Source organism: Ptychodera flava, chromosome 16 (assembly GCF_041260155.1).
Source record: "Ptychodera flava strain L36383 chromosome 16, AS_Pfla_20210202, whole genome shotgun sequence".
Lineage (NCBI taxonomy): Eukaryota > Metazoa > Hemichordata > Enteropneusta > Ptychoderidae > Ptychodera > Ptychodera flava.
The window spans coordinates 37,169,861-37,195,606 of NC_091943.1; the positions used below are offsets into that span (position 1 = coordinate 37,169,861).

Sequence of the window (25,746 nt, forward strand, 5' to 3'; positions counted from 1 at the left end):
GCATTGGTCATGATGATCGGATTATAGTACAATTCTGTAGTTGATACATTGAAACAAAGTAGTGAAAAATAATCAAAAGTTACAGCTAATGTCTCTTTAACATTCAAATGTGAACAAGGCTGCAGATCCTGCAGTTTGTGGGTTGTGAAAAAAGTAACTATGGTCAGTCGGGAGTCAAATTTGTGCTGGGTTACATGTAGTGAGGGGTCACAGTTATATGGTTACATCAGATCATTACATGTTACATGTACATGGCCACGTGCATGGCCACGAGAATCCCTTTTAGAGAATCCCTTTGTGACTATGTTTGTCAAACTCCTTGACAGTTTCATAATCTTTTTGTAATCTCTTTTGAGTTATCTTATCTGGCTTATGTAATGACCATAGATTAGATAGTAAGAAAGGATTGTTTGAAGATAGTCTCCAGACACTTTAATATTTTATTTTTTATGCCACTGATATCAGGGTATGAAGGATGATGGGGTGGTGACTTCCAAATATGTGCAAAGGGAGATGTTTCAGATATTCAATGTGGTAAATAATGTTGCATAAGTCAGAAGTTGTGGTTGCTTGTCTGGCCAAGAAGATCAAATGTTCAGTGTGTTTGTGTTAGCATTTTTGTTGAAACTTGAATTGACGCAGTTTCTGACACTGTCAGGTCTTTAGCATTTTCCATTTATTTTCTTGTACATAAAAACCATAAAGTACAGGTTCTGATGGACACCTTGGAAAAAAATAACATAACCACTACATACATGCATGATGATGAATTCGTGAATAATTTTATTGATTAATTTGTGAAAATATTTCAACATTCAGAACAATGAATTCTACATCTTTGATGATACAATTTTGTCATGTTTACAGCATGTAGGATTTTATCTCCTCAGAGAGTTGACAGGGATGGTGAGACTGATGATGGAAACTGTTGGTCTAATTGACGAAATAGGAAAGCACTCTTGTTGCGCTCATTTTGGTCACCCAGCTCATTGAAAATTCTGGCCTGAAACAAAACATAAGTATACATTGGTACAATATGAAATTGTCAACTTCACCTTATTAACAAACTAGTATTTTCCAAAAAACCTGTTCAAATGGATCTGCAAATTTAAAATATTTGCCAGTTGGGTTTTGATGTATATTATAACAATCTTCTCTACAGACAGCACAACATATAATAAAATAGATTGTTTTTCTGACCTTTCACAACAACAAAGAAATAAGCCAGTGACAACACTATAAATAATATTTGCAAAGCTGATGTCAGCATGCATTGGATTAAAGCTGGGGTATTGGCATCAGAAATCAGAGCTTCATAAATCTAAAGTTTGTCTGACCTTCCATAACAACAAAGAAATGAGACCTAACGACACTAAATGATATTTGAAAAGCTGACGTCAGCATGAACTGGATTAAAACTGGGCTATTGGCATCAGAAATGAGCACTTCATAGTTTGACATGAGAAATACAAGGATAAGTTGCTCCATGCTGACGTATCAACAACATGATCACCACACCGTACTCAATGTCAAGTGCATTCACAAATTAAATCAAACTTAAACCTACATTTACAACATTTGAGAAATTTTGAAGATTTGATACTCATCTACAATATTGCTTCAAGAAGAAAAATTGCAAAACTGAGTGTGAGTCCCGTACAGAGACACCATTTGCTCTAAGACTAAACCATATGCATGTGGAAGGTAAATAAAACATCCAGGTACTTCAAGTTGGGTATCATCAACATTTCTGTCATGAGCACTAAACCCTAGGCAGGCAATGGTGATCTTGTCCTTGCTATTTATTATTTGTTATTACAATTACACATTGAAGAATGAGATGCCTTCATGCCAATTATCATTTTCAACATTGACAGATTCTATCATTTCAAATAAAAGCTAAATAAAAAACTGAATTACAGTATGAACACTTTTCAGAGTTTAACATGGTGAATGAAAAAAGTCATATAAAACATTAATTACACTCACAAGAAGTCCTCTCTCACTGGTGAAGAATTCATTACATTTTAAGCAATTCTAAGAACAATTCCTCTATACATCGATCATTTTCATCTACTCATTGTTAGTACATTGTAAAATTTTGGCTGCTGTTTGCCAGATACGTGAACACTAAAACTAAAACCATGGGTCCTTTGGAAAAAATCATACCGTAAACATCATCTATATCTGTATGTCTAGTTTTATTGAATGAGCAAGTACACAATGTTTACATTATGTAAAAACATCATAGCAATATAATTATCTTATCTAATGATCTTATCCAAAAAAATTGTGAAATATGAAATCGCTCACCTGTAGGTAGTAGACTTCTTTCAGTTTGCATAGGGCTTCTGTCTTTTGTAAATCATGAGAGACTTCTACGAGAATCCTTACAGCTGACAGCAATGCTGATAAGAAAAAAAATATTGCACTGGTTAAATGCATGCTCAAAGCTGGCTTTGATGAACTGTGTGTTCACATAATGAAAATTGGAAATATGACCCAGTTTCCATGGTAAACCGAGGATAACATGAAATGTCTTCAATGTCTGCACCTGTGAAACACCCAGTATTCAGATCAATTCCTAGCCTGCCTCCACCAATGCAGACCTACATCACTGATAGTACATCCATATCATTTTCACTGGGTCTTGGGACATGACAAGGTTTGTCCAAGTTGTGCAGATGTACTCTTCAACCAGCTGAAGATTTCTTTTCAGTATATTGTTTACAAATGCTGAATTAGTGTTAGAATTTGGCATGAAAAGTGAAAACAGTAAAGAACTGTCAACTTATTATGTGTTTGTTTCCTTACTCTCCTTGGGAGTGAGTGAGTGAACTTTACAAGTCAATTTCTCGATTCATGGAAGTTTATCTGTATCAGCCCTATACCAGTATTTCTCTATATCAGCCCTATACCAGTATTTCTCTATATCAGCCCTATACCAGTATTTCTCTGTATCAGCCACATACCAGTATTTCTCTGTATCAGCCCCATACCAGTATTTCTCTGTATCAGCCCTATACCAGTATTTCTCTATATCAGCCCTATACCAGTATTTCTCTGTATCAGCCACATACCAGTATTTCTCTGTATCAGCCCTATACCAGTATTTCTCTGTATCAGCCCTATACCAGTATTTCTCTATATCAGCCCTATACCAGTATTTCTCTGTATCAGCCCTATACCAGTATTTCTCTGTATCAGCCCTATACCAGTATTTCTCTTTTATCAGCCCTATACTAGTATTTCTCTATATCAGCCCTATACAAGAATGTGCACATTTCTCTGTGAAATTCTCTAAAATCAGAGTGAACTTTCTTGAATTAGTAGCATGTCAAGTTAGCTTCTAGGGCACTTTGCTGATTGTGACACACTTACCAAATTTACGATTTCTGGGTTGATCTGGAGGCGTACTCGCCAGATTACACTTTGACAGCAGAAGTTTAACACAGCATTTATCATAAAGAGATCCTTTAAAAAGAGAGAGAATTATCACTGGTTATTATTACGGAACAAATCAATGAACATTACTCATAGAGGTAGAGGTCACAAATGAAATCCTAAACACTCTAACACAATCATTGCATCATATGCTGTATCACTTTCACTTTTTTACAAGGAAGTTCACACATATTAAGGAGTTGTTAACAGGTTAAGAGACTACTTCATGTCATGACAAATTTATAGTTGTGTTTTTGTGGTTTTTCTCCCATGAGTCTGACTTCATCATTAACCATGGACTACTGAGGAATCGTCCAACCCAATTTAAGTAATTTACATATTGAACATTTGAAGGCCTTTGAAACACAGTGTAAACATGATTTTTACTGACTAAGGCTATTAAAACATGTCAAGCCACAGAAGTGGAAGTAAATATGTCATGGTTTTGACTCAATACTGCTTTTTACTGACTTGGCAGATTGAACTTACATTCATAAGTAATGCCATAATTTAACGATCATGATTCATATGAATGTAAAACATTGACATATAGAATAGAGACCAATCAATCACAGTACACCTACCATGAGCTAACACCTGGATCATGCATTTTTCAACCAATGAGAGTGCTTGATGTGGAAGATTTAGCTGTAGCTAAAAAACAAAGCAATCAGTTAAAGCACAAGAAGTGTTCCGGAATCAGATCACAACTTCATATGACTATTTCCTCTGGTGTAGTAAATCTTTTGGAAAAGCTGTAAATGATAGCTCAAATCAGACATTATCGCATAATTTTTATTGTGCCAAACAGTTGGTGGGTAGGTGTTGTTTTTCATGAAACAGTAAGCTCTGCAGGTAAGCAGAGATATGCTTTCCAAACTATCCATGAAAATAGTAAATACAGTAAAGATGACATTGAAAAGCAACTGACAGGGTGATACCTGTATCTAATATGTATAAGAGTGTTTTATATAATCTGTTTGAATTAGTGTCACCTGCACAGAAAACAGTCAGATTAACCAACTCAGTATCAGCAAGTTTCCCAGCATTGCAGTTTTACTGCCTGATATAGTCAAAAATAATTGGTACATTTGCTCGACAAATCTCAAAAATGAATTTAAAACCGATGGAGAAGAAGCTGCCATTTAATCCTTTTGCTCCAGAGTTGTATTTATTTCTATGGTTTGTCTATGGAGCCTGGTAGAAAGATGATTAATTTGATCAACTTACCTGTACATGAGCTAAATGCATGGTTGTCATGGCACCCAGGTAGTAAAAATGATGTTGTTGACATAGCGACAAACCTTGTAGCAGATGGGATGCAGCAAGTGTGTAATTGGATGTTTGGCAACATAGCTCAGCTAATGTGATCAGCAACCTGTTTGCAAATGATGACAACATAAAAATTTGAAGCAATATATGATACGTAATCCTCAGAAATATGTTGCAGATGGTGAGATTAAAAAGATTGCCACAGGCTGTCACTGTATGGAGGGAAAATGGGAGTTTTCATTGAATTTTGACTACCGTGTATGAACAGTACAAATGTTCAAGGTGCACCACAGTTATGGACTGGAATTACCCCTTATTTTGCAGAGTTTACATTTCACCATCATGTTAAATTTGTTCAAACCAGTGACGTATAACATGCCCATTCGGTTGCATTTTAATACAGTAAAAATGATTTTTGTTTACTCAACTACCTATAACATGCCATGTTTCCATTCCAAACAAATTAAAATATCTACGGACTTTGGCTCAATAGTGCTTTCTATTGACTTTGTAGATTGGGAATTAAGATAGGAGTGTGACAGACTTGGCAAGATAAGGGTTGTTGTGACTGTCGTCTGGTCTTAAAATGAAGATCATTAAATATTTTGGGGTAATTTTTAGTTTGAAACGACAAGTAGGTACAGTGTACATCAATTTGTTTGGCTGACTGGAGAATGCAAAATTTGATCATAATTTTTCTAATTCCAAAATACAAATAAATGCTAATATTACCATATAGTTTTGTGTTTTGCCAAAACTAGACGCTGTAACAACTATTAAAGGGCTACTTATCATAACTTTTGATTATCTTTTTAGTATATTTCTTTTGTATGTAAATTGCAAGTTTTTGTTTCATGGCCAAAGCATGTTGAAACACTAACTATTTAGCTTGTCAATATAGCATCTACACGTTTAGAATGCAGTTATTGTTACATTTGAATTCCACTCTGGACCAGAATTCACTTGTCAAAGCTGTCTGAACATGTACAGGCTGAGTTGACATCCTGAACACTGTATCTCAATATGCTTTGGGAAGGGGGACCTGTGGCTAACATTCTAGTACAGTATAGAACAACATTGCTAACAGTAATCTGGTAAAGAATGCATAGATGAGTGGGACAAAGTTGCTGTAATTTACCAGTGGATATTGATATTTGAAAAAATATTCACAACTTTGGACAACATTTTCTTTTAATTTGTCCCATCACACATCTTATCAGCCTTGTTCTACTACTAAAATTATGTTGAATAAAAAGTGTTATCCTTTCAATATATAACATTGAGTATAAAACGTAATGTTAATGTTGATGAATGAATTCTAGTCAAGACTGAAATTCAGATTTAAGATTACACACATAGAGGCTTTGTTGAACACGGGCCATTTAAGTATAATTTAAAGAATAGGACAAATGTGATTTGCAAACTGAATAAATACACTTCAAAATACATCAAAGGTTTCAGCTGATTGTATTTTAAATAGTTTTTCATGGGACTGAGGATGAAATTGCAAACTGACAACATGTTGTCTCCAAATTAAAAGTGTATAATGATAAGGGGTGTATATTAAAAACATATTAAATAGCTGACTTGAGTAAAACCTTCCAGAGCAAAAAAATATTGTCTTTTGGTGATGTCATCATGAACATCTGCTACCACTTTGGTTACTATTGGCAACTGTTGCAAAATGACTGAGAAAAGATGCTGAAAGTGCATATTGATATTCTTGGGATATAAAATGAAAAATCCTTTATCTTTGAAGTTTTAAAGCATTTCATTCTGAAAAGAGATGGGTCAAAATACGAGACAGAAAAGATACAAGATTTTGCAATATAAATTTTGAACTTTGCTAAATTCAAGGATCTTTACGGTCCATTAATCATAAAGATTGACACATCAAAAATGTAATTCCTCTAATTTTGTTACTAAGCCTTTCTTTCCTAGTCAAAACAAAAATCCTTATTTTTAAGTTGATTTCATGATATCTACCATGTTGATTTACTGTCATTTCAATGGATTCCTTACAAACTTTCCATAATTCATTCCAGTAGTTTTTAATAGAGAACCACAACACCATGTGATATTTTTCATTTTCTTTTTGCTTTCATTGAGTCCCAAATCAACTCCTATCTTATCCATGACTGTCACAATACAATACATATGCATATTATTACCTAAATAGATGGATTTGAGGAAGAAGGGCAGGTGTCGATTTGCCAGAGTTAACACAGAGCTTCCTGTCATGGGCACTAGCAATCCCATGTATTCAGGTAATGTACTTCATTCCATAGTTGGGATACTGTTTGTTTTATTAAATACAATGTACCAGCTTTCTACCAAGTTGCGCCTGCTTGCCAGGGTTGCAGTCCACAATGTGAGAGTTGAATAGGCCTATCTTACCAAGTTTTCTGATTGACAGGGGTATCAGGTGACAATGTGAGAGCTGACAAGGCCTATCGAAACAAGTGGCTTGATTGACAGCCGTCACAAGTAACAAACAGAGAACTGACCAGGTGCACGTTCCCAAGTTGTCTGATTGACAGCGGTTATAAGTGACAATGAGAGCGGACCAGGCTTATCTTACCAAGTTGTCTTATTGACAGGGGTTGCAAGTGACAATGTGAGAGCGGACCAGGCTTATCTTACCAAGTTGTCTGATTGACAGCGGTTGCAACTGACTATGTGAGAGCGGACCAGGCTTATCTTACCAAGTTGTCTGATTGACAGCGGTTGCAAGTGACAATGTGAGAGCGGACCAGGCTTATCTTACCAAGTTGTCTGATTGACAGCGGTTGCAACTGACTATGTGAGAGCGGACCAGGCTTATCTTACCAAGTTGTCTGATTGACAGCGGTTGCAACTGACAATGTGAGAGCGGACCAGGCTTATCTTACCAAGTTGTCTGATTGACAGGGGTTATAAGTGACAATGAGAGAGCTGACCAGGCTTATCTTACCAAGTTGTCTGATTGACAGGGGTTGCAAGTGACAATGTGAGAGCGGACCAGGCTTATCTTACCAAGTTGTCTGATTGACAGGGGTTGCAACTGACAGTGTGAGAGCGGACCAGGCTTATCTTACCAAGTTGTCTGATTGACAGCGGTTATAAGTGACAATGAGAGAGCTGACAAGGTTTATCTTACCAAGTAGTCTGATTGACAGCAGTTGCAAGTGACAATGTGACAGCGGACCAGGCTTATCTTACCAAGTTGTCCGATTGACAGGGGTTATAAGTGACAATGTGACAGCGGACCAGGATTATCTTACCAAGTTGTCTGATTGACAAGGGCTGGGTTGGAGATGACAATGTGAGTGCTGACATGGGCTGGGTTGGAGATGACAATGAGAGTTCTGACATGGGCTGGGTTGGAGACGACAATGAGAGTGCTGACATGGGCTGGGTTGGAGATGACAATGAGAGTGCTGACATGGGCTTGGTTGGAGATGACAATGAGAGTGCTGGCAAGGGCTGGGTTGGAGACGACAATGAGAGTGCTGACATGGGCTGGGTTGGAGATGACAATGAGAGTTCTGACAAGGGCTGGGTTGGAGATGACAATGAGACTGTTCACAAGGGCTGGGTTGGAGATGACAATGCGAGTGCTGACAAGGGCTGGGTTGGAGATGACAATGAGAGTGCTGACAAGGGCTGGGTTGGAGATGACAATGTGAGTGCTGACAAGGGCTGGGTTGGAGATGACAATGAGAGTGCAGACAAGGGCTGGGTTGGAGATGACAATGAGAGTGCTGACAAGGGCTGGGTTGGAGATGACAATGAGAGTGCTGACAAGGGCTGGGTTGGAGATGACAATGTGAGTGCTGACAAGGGCTGGGTTGGAGATGACAATGAGAGTGCTGACAAGGGCTGGGTTGGAGATGACAATGAGAGTGCTCACAAGGGCTGGGTTGGAGATGACAATGAGAGTGCAGACAAGGGCTGGGTTGGAGATGACAATGAAAGTGCTGACATGGGCTGGGTTGGAGATGACAATGTGAGTGCTGACAAGGGCTGGGTTGGAGATGACAATGAGAGTGCTGACAAGGGCTGGGTTGGAGATGACAATGAGAGTGCTGACGAGGGCTGGGTTGGAGATGACAATGAGAGTGCTGACAAGGGCTGGGTTGGAGATGTCAATGAGAGTGCTGACAAGGGCTGGGTTGGAGATGTCAATGAGAGTGCTGACAAGGGCAAACTTACCTTGCATAATGCTCTGCAGTGTAACCTTTCTTCCTATCATGATAGTCATCTAACATTGAATGCAGCAATTTGTATGCTTGAGAAGTCTCTCCTTTTAATCTCAACAGCTGACATTTTCTGCATTTCGAAGACAGAAATCATTGTGTCATTTGTTTGATTTACATGAATATGTTGTCTACTATGTTAAATATTGATAACAACAGCAAAAATGCACTGTTAAATTTAAAGCCATTGAAACCTCCTAAAAGACATACTTTAGGAGATTGTTTCATAGATCTTTGGTGAATGTAAGGGCCCACAGACATCTGCGGCTGATCAAAATGATAGTCAAGAAATTTCTAGGTTTATCCTACTTTCTGAAAAAGAACTGAGTGCTCTGGTTTCCAACAAGGACTCGAAACGGATGAAAACGATAATCAAAGGTGCATTGGACATTTTGCAGAAGTATTGCGATCCTGTCAGGAAAACCTTTTTTCTTGCTGAACCACTCCAACCTATAAGTACATGTGACAAATTTTGTGTATGTTACATTCTTATACATGACTGCAGATGAGGTGCGTTATAAAAACACACATTTACTGGCCATGAGGGCAACAGCATAAGTCTGTACCCTGAGGGACTGTGAGTCACCCCCAAAAACAGACTGTTTCCTGGGGGTAACTCACAGGTCCAAGGGGTACAGATGTATGCTGTTGCCCTCATGGCCAGTCAATGTGTCTAAACTGTACCCATACAAACAGCAAGATCACTTGTAACACTACTATAAATTGCTTGGCCAGCCAGTAACTATTGTAGCGCCCATGAAAAGCCAATCAACTGGTGGGCCAGTCTATTTTATGCCTAATTGTTTGCATCTTCCTCATGGCTTCCCGCAACGAAAGAAGTGTGAACAGAAATGTCACAACTCACCTATAGAGGGCTTCAACTTCATCAAGAGCAGTGATGTTGAGAATTGCTTGTTCTGCAGCAGACCACTTGGCATGGTGTATTGACCTGGTGAAAGCTATCTGCTGCTCTACTAACATCCACAGCTGTAATCAAATCAAATCAAATCAATGATCATGTGTCTGGTTGGTTAGTGTCTGGTTAGTGAATGTCTGGTTGGTGAGTGTCTGGTTGGTGAATGTCTGGTTGGTGAGTGTCTGGTTAGTGAATGTCTGGTTAGTGAGTGCTTGGTTGGTGAGTGTCTGGTTGGTGAGTGTCTGGTTGGTGAGTGTCTGGTTAGTGAGTGCTTGGTTGGTGAGTGTATGGTTAGTTAGTGTCTGGTTGGTGAGTGCTTGGTTGGTGAGTGTCTGGTTGGTGAGTGTCTGGTTGGTGAATGTCTGGTTAGTGATCATAAGTGCCTGGTTGGTATGAAGTGTCTAAAGAGTACTAACTGTTAACCTTCAATACTTGCAGTTTCTAAAGCTCACAATGTTTAAACTTTATACTCTTCCACTGTGACAGTTAATCTTTAGATTAATCCTTTGAGTGCTGTAATTTTTCCCATTAAAATTTTAGTGCAATATTTTACCAATTTTTACGAATTTTTCTGTAATTATTTTGATATTTTGAACCAAATGGTCATCACATTTTATCGGCTACAGTTTCTTATCAAAATTTTGGCAAAAATCTTAAAAAACTGACTGGGATATATTTTTTGAAGGCAATAAAAATTGACTTTGGCGCTCAAAGGGCTAAGTAGTTTTCTCTGGTTCTAATTACAAATCTTTACCTTAAAACCTCTGAATCTGTTGAGTCTTTTGGTGTAAACTTCAAAAAAATTCAGACACTGCCTTGAAATGCACGATAAGTCTTATTTTTGAGATATCTCTGACTTTTCAGATTTAGAAGAAAATAATCCAAGATTGGAAAGAACTGCAAGGTGGGTATTTGCAGTTTTGTAATAGGGATTGGTTGAAACAGGTCATAAATCTATACTCAGTGACATGCTAGGATGGGGTGGGTTGTGGAGCTCCTGTGTATGAAACACTTAGTTTTCAGATGTTTTGACAACATTTTGAGTCAATGACGCATTAGAAAATCTTGTTCAACTCATTTACATGTTTATGATGTCTAACTCTTACGCCAGAAACCAAGCTTAATAATCCTTCATTAATTATTATGTGTAAAATAATAAAATTCCATATCATTGGAAGCTTATCCCAAAACATCCATTGCTTAGTAATTTAAATCCTTCGGTAAAACATCAAGAGTGTATTTAGTTGATGTCCCTAAAAAAGACATATGGCAATAGCAACTGTCAACCTATTGACCTCACCTTTGAATGCTGGGAATGACTTGGAAATGTCTTCTTCATATAGTTGATGACATCGAGGGCAGCGTTGTAGTAACCCTGGTCAGAGTGTAACTTAGCAAGATGACAGAGTACAATGCAAACAGCTTCTATGTCCACCGGGAAACTAGACTTGGCTAACTCACTACTGTTGTTCATGTGTAAGAGCATCTGGCTGCATAGCCTGGACATTTCACTAGAAGGTAACATTGGCAAAAAACTTGGTATTATCATGCTTTTCTGTCATGCCTCAGCTTTCAAGTATGATGAGTTGGAAAAAGTCAACATTGTTAAGATGATAGGTTTGAAAGGCTATCAGAAAGTGAATGAAATGAATGTCATTCTTATCAAAGTATTCATCATGTCTTTATTTTACGAAATAACACATCCAGTGGTTCAAACTGTTTGCCAGAAAGAGCTTTTCATGCTCCTCGCTTTAAATAAACTTTGTTTTGACTTTTGACGTATTCTGTTAGCTGATTGGTTTTATTGCTGTGTGCTCAAATGCAAAATCACTGTAACAGCAAATTTTTCTTCATGTTTCATTGTGTGCTGAGGTGAATGTTTAACAGTTCCTTTGCAAGGTGTATACATATACATATAAAATGCCTGCCAGTGTTTTTGTTAAGGCCGGTACCCCAGTCATTTTACCGGGGTTCCCCAATGCAATCAGATTCAGGGACAGCAGAAATGTTACCGAGGTTCCCAAATCATTTACCAACATTCCAGAACCTTAGCTAAAACACTGCCTGCTTTGCTTCAGTTTTGATAATAATAGAATGGTAAACACCATCTGACTGCAATGTGAAAATGGCAATGTTAGTTTGCTTAGTGGGAATGACATCACTGTCTTACTCATTACAATAGAATCACTATAAACCCATATGTAGAACAGATAGCCAAATACAATATGACAAGAAACAATTGTCAGATTTTCTAAGTGATATCATACACAGCTGAAGTACTAGTTTCAAATTGTTACATTACAGACATATTGTTAACATTACCTTTGTCCATACATCTGCCACATGGCTGATTGCATTGCTAGACATGTACACATCAAATCAGGCATGTTGTGAAGTAAATTCATTGCATCACTTCCAAGAAAATATGAGAACATGCTACAAAAGAGAGAAATTCCATTGTGTTTCAAACTCAAAACAAAAACAACACAATATCAAGAACCACTGTTATTTCTAAATTTGTCTTGCCCTGGGAAGTTTACAATTGAAGTAATATTTAACACTGGCGATAGAAAGTGAATGAAATTTCTCCACTACATTCTTTAAAGGGACAAAGTCAACCATTTTTCATAAATTTTGTTTGATACAAGACACTAATTATATTGATTGACATGTTGAAAGATACTGAATGAATGGGTCACCATGAAACTACGCGAAAATGAATTAATGGTCATGACCATTAATTCATTTTCGTGATGGTTTCATTGATCGTGTCTAAAACTGGGGTTGAATACCGATATATGCATGGTCACCCATTCATTCAGTATCTTTCAACATGTCAAACATTATAAGTAGTATCTTGTATCAAACAAAATTCATGAAAAATGGTCGACTTTGTCCCTTTAACTTGACAATCAGCTTCTTAAGTGTTTGAAATCAAATGTACCATGAATAATAGTAACACACATAAAATAAAATATAAACAAGCTTTCACTTCACAAATAAAAATACTTGCTATTACAAACTCTGTAACGTCTCAACATTTTTAAACATGTCCTTCATAGCATTTTTCTAAGTACTGGTATAGGAAAAAACATGGAGTGATGAAGATTAACAGGTAACTGCCATACCTTGCAGGGTCAGCCCCTGCACGACATTTTTGTTTTGTGTAGTTTTGAATTCCAAGTGATGCCAGGTACTGTAAACAATATCAATGAAAAAGTTATGTTTTGATCTATATGCACTTGTACATGTAAGTCCCTGTCAGCTGATTGGTGGAGCCACTGCAGCTAAACCGAGCAGCCAACCAGGACAAAGGGCTACGGTGATGTGCTTGATTATCAAGACATCGATTTGTCCATACCTTGTAACATCAAAAATGAAAATTGTCCCAATGTATATTTAATGTTTCTCAAAATCATCATCGGATTACTGTTGAAGCTAATCCTGCCAGGGTGAAGCTCTCTCAACAGTGGCAGCAATAATCGGTAAGTATATGTATCTCATTAGTGTTGTGAAAAAATTCACTTCTGTATGAATATTCACGAAGACTAGTAGTTTAAAGTTACTGATAAATGTTGCATTTAAAATCCTACTGGTGTACAAATACCATATTGTTTAGCAGCAGTCTACAAAGATAGTTGGTCACTATGTATAGAGCAATATGTGTGAAAAAAGGTATATTTGTGTTCAACATTGTAGGATTGTAGACACTTACTGGTAAGCTTAGTTCCCTGGCTTTAGTGACAGATCTATCGAGCAAATAGCCAAGGTCTTCACCTTTCTCTTGCTGAAGACGGCATAACCAGCCCTGAAACATACAAAAAGAAACAACTTTGATCTCCTTCGAGGTGCAGTAGACAACATGCAAGTTTAGATCAACTTGTAGTAATTGCAGAATAAATGATCACTGAGATTGGAGTCAAACAGTGATATATCCAGTGTGTCACCTTCAGATACATAGCTGTAATAATTGTACCTTCCAAGTACTACATTGGAAATAAGGCAATGGGGAACACAATGGGAAAAAATATTTTACCTTTTTTGTGTTATCCTCAGCAAGGATATCTAGCGAATTCTTACTTTCCTTTGATGTTGATTTCAATGTATCAATATTTGCAATTCTACCCTTTTTTGTTCTGAGTAATTTGCCTTATCAAATCTAATCAAATCAAATCATGTACAGTAATGTTTAGAAATGAAATTGAAAATACTACTCATCATCCACATGTTTCTTAAAGTTTCTGTGAAAGAAATTATGACTTTGATTAATCTGGGCTGCGTACTGATGAATTGTTATACCCTGCCATCACATGACTTAGATTTCTCTTTGACATTAAATGATAAGTAAATGTTGAGTTGGAAGATTGGTATTTTATCTGCTGAATGCAACAGTTGCTTACTTTCTGTCATATTTCTTTTCATTTCAAAACTTTAACTATCCTACTGTAACACACAGGCTGTTCTGAATGCACTAGATGATTATACATTGAGGTTCCCAGATACTTCGCACCAAAACCACGTTACACCATACCATTTTGTCCCATACCATTTCACACCAAAGCCACTTTGCACCAAAACAACCTCGTACCAAAAAATCTTCGCCCCAAAAGTCACATCGCCCAAAACCATTTGGCCCTTAAAACAACACCAATTCGCCCCAAACTTATCGCCAGCCAGTAAAGTTATAACCGAACACTGCCTTTGAAGTTTTCATCACCTTTCTATCATCCCAGGTCTGAAATCTTGAAAGTGTACACATTTGGAGAAATGACACATTTGGAGAAAATGACATCATGCAATTCCGCACACAGCACAGTTGTAGAGTTTAGTAGTAGTTTGCATTTTTTCTTTGTACTATGGTTCGTGGTAGCAAAAATGTCCTTGCAGCTAAAAACATTATGTCAGCATATATCGTGGTATTGTTGTTTTAGGACAGGTTGGTAGTATTATGATGGCATTATACTTGGGCGAAGTAGTTTTAGTACGAGGTGGTACTTGGGGCGAAGTAGCATTGGATGAAGTAGTACTTGAGACATGGTGGTTTTGGTACGAAATGGTTTTGGGATGAAGTTGTGTGGGTTGAAGTGGTTTTGGTGTGAAGTGTCTGGACTCCTACATTGGTTTCACACACAGGACATAATAAACAAAATGGTATCAAAGTAAAATGAGTCCTATGAATATACAGATGAATTCTTACAGCAGCATGCTGCAAACAGACACTGTCGTTGGCTTCTTGTGCCATGCTGATAGCTTCCTTCAATGCTGCAAGGGCTTCCTCCCTGCGGTAGAAATTCAGCCATATTTGTTGAGATGTGATTTCATGAGACACCTGGATATTTTAAATTATTTTACAAGGTCATATATGAATGGGCAGATGAACAAACATGAACATGAATGTCTGTAAGCGGTGTGTATTTCTTTCATTTTACAATAACTAAATGAGTGTATGTTTGTGTATTGTGTGTGAGAACATAGAATAACAAAGCCACTATAATATCTGACTGTCAGTGATATTTTACAGAGATTGAATGTAATTTGCTCTTGGAGTTGAATTAACGTAGATCAAAGTTGCAGTTTTAACACTCTTTTGTTGACGCAATTTGTGATAGTATTGTCATCAACAATACTAGTAGTGACACAGCCTCATGTTGGACATGCAAGATCATAGGCATTGTGGATGTTCACAGAATGTTTCATCAAAGTCTGTCTCTGAAAAGTCCTCTGGTGAAAAGCAGTAAAATGGAAACACATGACATTTTGGGTAAACAACAGCAAACACACAAGTGCACTTGGTGCAAAGTAAATTATAGAAAAATACTGGCTGTATTTGTGTATAAATGGATGGTTGAGTCAATGACTCAACATCTAATCTGAAATTCATTGTTCAACTTACATGTGGCCAAATCTGCAGTGTACACCTGCTAAATTAAGAGCAGCATAGCGAAAACTGTGACCTACTGCCTCTGTATTATCTGAAAATGCATGCTTGTCAGAATATCTGTACAGTTCATGGATTGTGTTGCAAAATTCATTGATCCGCAGGTTGTTGAGATAGCTCAGGTAATGCTGCCAATAGAATTAAAATAACAGTCAGCTGTTGGTGAAATTCCACGTTTAGGTAGTATTATTGGCATTCAATGTCATCATTTTAAAGCTGAAATGCATTTGGTGAGGAGTTAAATCGAATGTGATCCTGTAATGGTTCACAGAAGCAATTATTTCTTTAATAAGTTTGGAGTTTTTGTAGCCATTATTAAGAAATTTCGAATCTTGAAAATCCTTTCCTTTTCAACAGAAGTTAACGAGGACTAACTTAACATGAAACTACACCTATGCTAATAACGTTTACATTGGTACACTTCAGAAAAATCACATCAATGAATAGTTACATGAAGAAATTTAAAAAGTGTGTTGGCAAACACTGAAATGGTTTTTGCCCGGGGATTTGATGGTTAGTTGGTTTGTTACTTACCGCCTCAGCTAAGTCAGGATTGCCTCTGAGTAACTGACAAATCTGCCTGTTCAATTCTTTTGGTGATAATGCTTGATTTTCATGACTATGAAGCATACCAGCCTGCTCAAAGCCAAACAAAGTTGAGTGACTTACACAATAGTAGAAAATTGAACCTCATTCAAGACAGAACAGATCATCATCTGTAAAGACTAGATTTGTTAAATCAGTGCTACTTTCATCCTTTTGTACTTTAGTCTCGATAACCCTTGATGCCAGCACTCTAATATTTTATTGATTTTATTGAATCATAGTCACATCATAAATACTGTTGTAAAGTCAATGAAAATGGTTCACCTGCCCAAGGATATACCGGTATGATGGTAAGAAATTTGCAAAATTTGTTCAGTATCTATCTTACATCATTGTTACTTGCCTTTGAGTAATTTCTGATGGCCTAAATTGTAAGCATGAATTTTAGAAAGTAAAAAATGGTCTCACTTCAGTTTTCTCACCTGGTGTGCAATAAAATACTCCGCTTGCTTTTGTGAAAATATTCCTCCAGATAAAAATTTATAGTTTCTGCCAAAAGAAAAGAAATCAGTTGTATATAAAAATACAGTAATTACTCTGAAACTAAATACAAGGCTGTAAGAACATGTCAGTACTACAGTTTGGTTAGCTGATAGCTCATAAAGGAATCAACTTATCCAAATTTATTGTCCCTTGGTATTCCTCAATGATGATTAATGGAAATAGAATGTATGTAATATTGTTATTAACACAAAATTGATGACTGGTCATGAGGGTAACAACATATGTTCATTCCGTGAGGGCCTGTGAGTTGCCTTGAAAACACTGCTCAGGGCAACAAAGAGGCCTAAGGGGAAACAATTAGATATTATTCCCTAATATTTTTCTTCGTTCAGCAAAGGAAAATACGAGTGACGTAATGACCGTGTCACCATAAGTCGAAGAGGAGTGGTCACACGGTCATTACATCACTCGTATTTTCCGAGCTGAACGAAGAAAAATATTAGGGAATAATATACTTATCACATGCACAAGCCAAGAATTCGGTTTTTTTTGCAAAATAAAATAAGTTTTCCATGACGAGTCCGCGTTTAAACTTTTGAACTACTTTAGGAAAAAATATTAGTACGCCGTGCACAAGTTGTCAATCATTTCCAGTCGTCCGTCGTGTGCGTTAGCGCTCACGTTCGTCTGTGTGCTGAGCAAATGACAGCTCTCGGTCTACACGTAGGCTACCTTCAGCAAAGTTATACTCTATTTCAAAGATAGCATAGTCCTAGAAATTTATCACAGACGAAGATACGCTATTTTTCGGGAACAAATCTCGACAGCGCGAACACTGTAAACGTCGCGCCTGACCCTGTTTGCAATGCGTACGGAACCCACGGTATACGCGACCAGCTTCGAGTTCGTTGTTTCCGCAAATTATTCACGTAATTCCTTCGGAATATACAGGCGGTACACTCTTGTGTTTACATTGTTCGGATTAGTAATGTCGTAGTCTGTGAAAATATCGATTTCATTACATGACTTTTGATCGTGGGAGAAACATCGGCCGCCATGTTGTTTGTTTACATATTTACCAGTTTACGAGCACACCGAAGATCGACAAAAAAAAGGTCTGATGCACCAAAATTGATGACATAGACGCGGGTTGTCGTGACGTAGAACAACCAGAGAATAAATCCCGTATTTTGTGTTCGGAGACGACAAACTTGGCTTGTGCATGTGATAAATGTATGTTATTACCTGAGTATGCATTATCAAGGGTGTCTTCTAACACACCACATGCATTTTCCTCTCCTAAAAATAAAGCAATGCCTCCACTGTCACTTGTTTAGGGTGCCTGGGGTATCCCTATTTTTGTTCATGTGTGCATACAAGTTATCAAGGTAAACAGTTGCCTGAGCTGTTACCCAGTGGAGAAACTGTCAACTGTTAACCAGTAACTGGCTCTTCACTTGTATCAGCACTAAAATGATGCATACCTTGAAGTCGTAAAATGAAGTCACAACAAAGTTGAGTTACAATGTTGCCATGGCAAGTCATTACCCTAGCTACACCACAGCTTCCAGTTGAATCACTAATCACTTCAATATACCTTGTTGTGCAAACCTTACTCTTGAAAACATATTGTCTCATAGACTCAGCACAAGAAGTCAATATTGATATTGGATTGAATAGTATGATATCTATACATCAATTCAAAAAACTAGCCTTATGCTCTTGGTTTTGAAAGACAAGGATGGTAAGAAGAAGACAAACTACATTGCCATAGTAATAAATGATGCAGAGTATATCAAACAAGAAAACCAATCATAAAGTTTAGTTTCTCATTGATTATGTGTAAATATAATCAGTAGGACATTACTTTTCAATATATCAGTCTCAGCAAATCTGTCTCATAACCCAATTATCAAATAGTTACAATCCAATGCATCACTAAATAGATGGAATTCTCCCTTTTGCACATTTCAATTTCTACTTGAAATCAGCATTTTGGATTTATAGTCAAACATAAACAGCGTAGGTAGTATGACTGGTATTGCATCAACTACCTTGACACTGTGGGTACAAGACTAGACTACTACATTCATCCAAGTATAAGACCCTAATTTGATGACACAACACTGCCTTTATGCTAGGGGAGGGGTTTATAATTGAGCACCCACATATGTAATTTGCCAATCATCTGCTCACTTGTACCAGTACTACATACCACCCAGGCAAACATGTGTTTGATGCACAAAAACAAATGAACTTTTCGAGATCAAAAAGTTACTGGCTGCACAGCAATGAAATTCAGAATAGTTACAAGTCAAAACTTGTCAAAGATGAAAAACTGATTGCTTCAAATGCTGAAATAGGTCAAGAAAGAAATCTATCACAGTTAGTTGGGTTGTCATTTACGAGTGGAGGGATGTGACGTTGCAGACATGGAACTGTTTATTATATTAACATGGGCCCAAGACTGTCACTCAGTCATAAATACTGGAAAAATGCCTTTTTTCTGATGATTTTGTCATAGAAACTTCAGAGTTGCATTATTTCAACACCTTTACTAATTTCTTTGGTTTGAATTGAAAATTTATTTATGCATATGATTTATGATGTATAAAACTTTCCTAACAGTAAGCTGTTCATGTTTTATCATAAACACAAGTACCACTGCCATCAATGCATTGTTTGCCGAACATTGTCTGAACACACAGCCTAGTGATAAAGACGTCTTCCCAATCAACAGTTGGTTAGTCAGCCACAACTTCATATCCAGTTGATCTAGCCACACTATTGAGGATTTTTCTTTTCCGTATCTGAGTTACACTAGGGTAGGGGCTTATACATGGCTATGTAGCATTTTCAAAAATCCTTCGAAAGTGAGGTTGGCTTATACATTTGACACTGGTAGTGGTTGGGTAAAGATACTGGATCTAATATTGGATTGACTCACTTGGCACTGGGTGGATCACCTTTCTCATCCTTCAGATCTTCTGTGGTTAAATTGCTATCACCATTCCTCAACTCATCCATATCAGCGTCAACTTTGTTTAAATAGTATTGTCTCATGAGTTTGTAAAGCTTTGAGATCTGACTGAAAGAAAGCTTGTCAAACGCCAGAATCATCCTTCTCACAAAAATGCCTGGCAACAAAAAGTAAAATGACATGTATGTATTAAATAAACAATGATGCCAAATGAAATGGTGGCTCTTTCTTTTCTATCTTAATTTCATGACATAAATTATGATTATTGATGATAATTTATGTAGCAATAAATTGCATATTGAGATGTCTATGATACAATTATTTATATAGTCTGCATTGATTACACAATTCAAACATTTGACTGACGGTGAAAAATTAATTTTATCTCTTGTTAATATATCTGTTGATTAAATCTTTGTATTTGTGGTTGTTCTTTGTGTGATAAATCCTGCAATAATGTTGCAATCAAGAATTCTACTCCTTTGCAAGTTTTACTGAAAGCGTGAAGACACAGAACTATAAAGTGCATCATAACAGAGTCTCACCTATAATACTACTCCTGTGTATGACAGGCTCTCCATCAATACTTTCCAGCAGTTTGTCAAGAGATTGAAAAAAATCTATCAGAGTTGACAAACCATTTGCATAAACTTCATCAAGTCTATATGAGAAAGAAATGAGAAAAAAGAGCAAAAAGATTCAAAGATGAAATATTAGGGTATCACCTATAATAAAATACTATAGAATCTGAAGGAAGTACATGAACTGATGACTAGTCTGCCAGGCTCATCCAAATTGCTAATGAATCAAGATGATCACATTGTGGAGCCAACAATTCAGAACATATCCTACATAATCCTTGACAATTTCTAGTGTTTTGACATGATGTATTTTAACACATTGGATTATTTGATGATCTTTGAAAACATAGATACATAATTATCACTGATTTACTTCCTGTTATATTAAAGATATTCATGTAAATTCTTATGGATGTTGCCTTTAATTGAGTTGACCTGATATTCACAATATCTCAGTGATTTTTGGAATGCCTTGAACTTTATGACTATTCTTAATGATTTGACATGAGAAGGGTTCAACAGATTTCGTCACAGTCAGCTGATGTCCTGGCTTGGCAGGGCCACATGTATATACATGAAGGAGGACAGGCTAACATGTAGTAGTGTGTGTATTTGTTTACTTAATTTACTGATGCTGCAGTCACTGTACATAAATGAAAGGAGAGGTTGTGCAACAAACTTTTGGGGAAACCACCGAGTTTGAGGATAAAGACACAAATTACTGAATTTCTACATGTAAAACAAAAAACCTGTTGGAGTGATTTTTACGTTTGGGACACAGAGAATTATATATATATATAAATATATATATGCATATATATATATAAATATATATATATATATATATATATATATATATATATATATATATATATATATATATATATATATATATATATATATATATACATTTCTATTCTTACCAGTGTAAACCAGTTTACATTCCCACTACAAATTTGTTTCGTATAGTCAGTGTATAGTCAGTAAAGGCTATATATACACTCATCAGGTGGTTGTATCAGACTGATGAAATCAAGGTACGAGATTCCATATGCTATCATGGGAAATGAATCATGAACCAGACCCATTTTGTTTAACGCTTTTGACACTTGCTGAAGTTTCAATGGAAGTTTGCATATATTAGATTGATAGTGATACGTCATGGTTATAGCTGTGTCTCTCACTGTTTGCACAATAGATATTTCCTTAGATGTCTACAGGTGGGAACGAATTCATTTCTGATGTAATATTCACAGTCTTTGTGCCTTTTTTGACTGACCTGTCATTAAGATTCTTATGGATGTCTTCTGATATCTCTTGTACTTCAGGCATGAGTTCCTTTAGTTCAACATCAGGATTCTGCTTAATGCAAAGAAAAACATTACAATTACTTACATTCATTGGATACTGTAAACTTCATGAAAGGATGACAGCATTTGGTAAGGATGATAAACTAGTACACTTTTTAAGGCGATACCAGAGTAAATTTACTTGAATTCTTCATGTAGTGTAACAGTGCTGCAGTTTATCTATTTACTTCTGTATTTCCATAGGCCTTGAGCATCATTCAAATTAGTAAATAAACAATAAATGCACTGAAATATTCATACCCATCCTGCTACAGTAATTTTCATTACTAGACTTATGAAAGAGGATAGCTGTGGGTCCATAGCTGTGGTGTTTTCAGACGGGATTCCTGCCTTTTACGAGCTGGTTTTGACTTTAACGATTTTAACCCCGCCACCACAGCTATGGGATAATCCATTGACTAGCATCCAAATCCGCCGCAAGCACCCTTTGCGCAAGTTTGTTCAATGATATTTTGAAAAACTTTCCATCCAAATTACAAATTGCCAACACTCATCGACAGCTTGGTTATTAGGAACTCACCAAGACCAGAAATCTGTTCAAAATTCACTGAAATATCACCTTTTTTCTAGGTTTACCTGACATGACTACCAGGAGACCGCCTGAGAGATTATGGCCGGCATCCACGCCCCATGAATAATCAGAGATCCCAGGACTGAACTTTTTTCCCCCAAGTAAAAGTTTGATTTCAGTTTTGTGAGACTGGCAATGTCCATAAGACGAACGATGGTCATCGATATCACACGATGAATCTCTCAGTTTGCCCATAAAAGGCAGGAATGCCGTCTGAAAACACCACAGCTATATGGACCCACAGCTGGAAAGCGGCAGTCATTAAACCCTGCCTGCTTCTCCCATTGCTGGTTGCTGACATTGACTTTTTATATTATTTTAGTCGTCCTATCCTTTAGAAATTGTGCACAGTTAGTGGATTTGCTCAGAGATAGAGCTGATAAATAGCCTGACTCTTTAATGATTTAATATCATCATCATATTACAAATCTTGTCATTCCTTATAATCTGTCAATTGTTCCAATTTACAATGTCTGTTGGTTTGCAGTGATTTTGTTCAGTGAACTAAGTACCTCTGTGAAATTACTGGCGGGTGGGGCTCCCAATGTAATGATGTTATATCAATGCACTTTTATTACGGGGCATAAGAAACAGTATTACGGTTTCCACATCAATTACCAATGCTCCCAAACCTAGGCAAAAACACTTCTCAGTGTAATTAATTATGATGATCTCTGTTGATTCTACGCTTATACGAATTTGGAAATAAACATGTTGATGAATCTTTGAAAAGAAAAGTTGAATTTCACTTCTATGGTGACTGGTGTCAAAGTAACATGAACATGGAATTATGCTAGTACCAGATGTGTGACCGCGTGGGAGTAGAGTAACTGTGCTATGCAGGCTCTACATCTATGCTAGGTGTACACTGTACATAGTGTAAAGTGTAGAATGATGAGATCAGTTACTAGTAAAGATACATGTACATCAGTTCTGAAGTGCTATAATAGTTGCATGGCTACGGACACAGTGTACTCGGTGCTCTTCTCTAACATACGCCGTGTATGTAAGAGCATGGACCTAACATGGTTAGAGTAAGGTCAACAGAGCGCGTATTGTTAGGGGAGAATATCCAGCCATCGAGCGCCAGAGGGATGCCTGACCATAGCTCTGCGTACAGGTCTGAGTGCTCCCGGCGTGATACGGCCTCCACCGTATAACGCCGGGAACAGACCAGTACGCAGGGCTAGCCTGACCAGTGACCGTGGTCTGTCAAGTGTAAATAAGGACTCGTGTATCGTACCTGAATCCATTTCAACATGGCATACGCGAACTTCCGCTGCACCAGTACTCCATGTTTTCCACATTGCCCGGTCTCACTATCCACGTAGACTTTCACTAACATCAGAAGTGATATTTTATGTGGGGTAACCCACTCTCCTTGCTTGTTACCGAAAAGGTCAGCCATCTTCATTGACTTCGGAACTTCTGTAGTTGTTTCACTAACGGTCGGCGTCGCAAAAATCGACCCGTCCCACTAAACTTCCGAGGAAGTACTACCACTATATTTTAAGAAGCATAAAAATTTCAGATTAAGGTGAAAATATCGGTGTGTAAGGAAACCTTTTTACCGAGAGGCACATCTAATCCATCATGATGTGCTTCTCAACGATATCATACCCTTCCAGCTGATTTCAAGTTCGCGGCAAAGAAGCGCCCTCAGCGACGGAATGTTACTATCGAGCTGTAGGGTTATCGGCCAAAAAATGGTAGTCGTCTCAGTCTTCATCATAGCTTATGACAGTTACCTTATCTAGGTAAGTTAGGCATTAGGCTTCACCACCGTTCATGACGTCCAGCTTATCTAGTCAAGTTAGGCATTAGTCTTCACCAATGTTCATGACAGCTACCATATCTAGGTAAATTAGGCATTAGTCTTCATCATAGCTTATGACAGCTAGCTAATCGGGGCAAGTAGTCTTCACCACATTCATAACAGCTAGCTAATCTGGGCAAGTTAGGCATAAATCTTCACCACTGCTCATGACAGCTGCTAGCCTTGGTTCAAGTCTGTGGTTTGTGAATGTTTGAGTGGAGTAAATGCCCGGGAGTAAATGCAATGATTTGTGTTCTGTTTTAATGTGAAACTCATGAGTAGGGTGAATGCTATAAAGGAGAGTTTATCCGGCGGAAACAAACTCACGACTGCTTAGACTCAAAGAGAGCGCGTTGAATTGCTAGGAAAACCTGGCCTGGGCTGCCAAATTCCAAATAGGTTTGTATGAAAAAGGAGAGACACATGAGAAACTACTGCAAATGATTTTATTTTTAGAAATTCACCGACCTCAACCAAGTCTAGACAGCTACTTATTTATAAGTAAGTTAGGCATTAGTCTTTACCATATTCATAACAGCTACCTTATCTAGGCAAGTTAGGCATTAGTGTTCACCACTGCTCATCATCTCAGCTTCCTTTATATAATATCTTGGCAAGTAAGGCATTAGTCCTCACCATAGACTAGAAGATCCGTCGAGAAGCTTTAGGGGAGCGTTACTAAGGGAGCTTCCTTGATCAACGCATCTTTCAGTCTATTCTCACCACTACTCTAGACGAGTTATCCATCAAAATAAAAATGGCGATATGTTCCAAATGGCCCATGTTCACTTGTTATTTGGCCAGTGGCCAATAATGTGAGTAAAAGTCTGTTGAGCGACCCACATGTGTAGATGGAGGAACTGTGCATGGTTGGGATTAGTTCAATTTAACCTTTATATTCCACTTTTTGCACCTATTGAAGTGATTGATTTGGGAGTTTCTTTGCACTGTGCTATCATTTTTAGGTGATATTTTGTTATGTATATTTTGCACCTATCATAGGACATATTATCTATTAAAGCCCCAGTGCTGCTAATTTTGATGATTTTTTCATTATTTTTATTTTATAAATCAAGTGCAACTTATTATTCTACTCCCCAAAGGATGTTGAAACACCCACTATTTAGCTTGTCAACTTAGCGTCTATACGTGTAAAATGCACGGTTATTGTTTACATTGAACTCTAGTCCGGACCAGAAGTCAGTTTTCAACAATAAAAATGAAGTTTACAACTATAGGGTTGAGTTGACGAGCTGGATACTGTGTACTGGTATATCAACATTCTTTGGGAAGAGGAACAAGGAATTATGGTTCACATTCAAAATAAATATGATGAAATTATCATCAAAAGTTAGCATTACTTGAGCTTTAAAGGGACATGAGCTGCAATTTTTGGCATTATTTTCATGATTTTATATTTAGATTACAATTAGTTCACAGGAATGTTCTCAATCAGAGATGTTTACTCAAGTATAATTATCCACTGAGTGGGACTGCATGGGGAGGTTTCAGTAAGACAAATAATAAGCGGGTGCTGCACCTAAATATGGCTGCCTATGGCTGCCTCCAT

The 25,746-nt window shown here is 37.3% G+C and overlaps 1 protein-coding gene across 1 annotated transcript; it reads right to left on the reverse strand.

Moving 5' to 3' along the window:
* Window positions 1-654: 654 nt before the first annotated feature.
* LOC139114748 (anaphase-promoting complex subunit 5-like) lies at window positions 655-24,015 on the reverse strand. The gene is made up of 19 exons (XM_070676633.1): window positions 23,604-24,015; window positions 21,699-21,778; window positions 20,384-20,499; window positions 19,806-19,995; window positions 16,837-16,903; window positions 16,343-16,444; window positions 15,764-15,936; window positions 15,068-15,149; window positions 13,586-13,678; window positions 12,999-13,066; window positions 12,193-12,306; window positions 11,171-11,381; window positions 9,820-9,941; window positions 8,911-9,027; window positions 4,675-4,822; window positions 4,029-4,098; window positions 3,382-3,474; window positions 2,314-2,408; window positions 655-1,003 (listed from the first exon to the last, which is right to left on the reverse strand). Exons 1-19 carry the CDS (start codon window positions 23,772-23,774, stop codon window positions 887-889), a joined length of 2,229 nt encoding a protein of 742 aa, XP_070532734.1. The 5' UTR covers window positions 23,775-24,015; the 3' UTR covers window positions 655-886.
* Window positions 24,016-25,746: the final 1,731 nt, after the last annotated feature.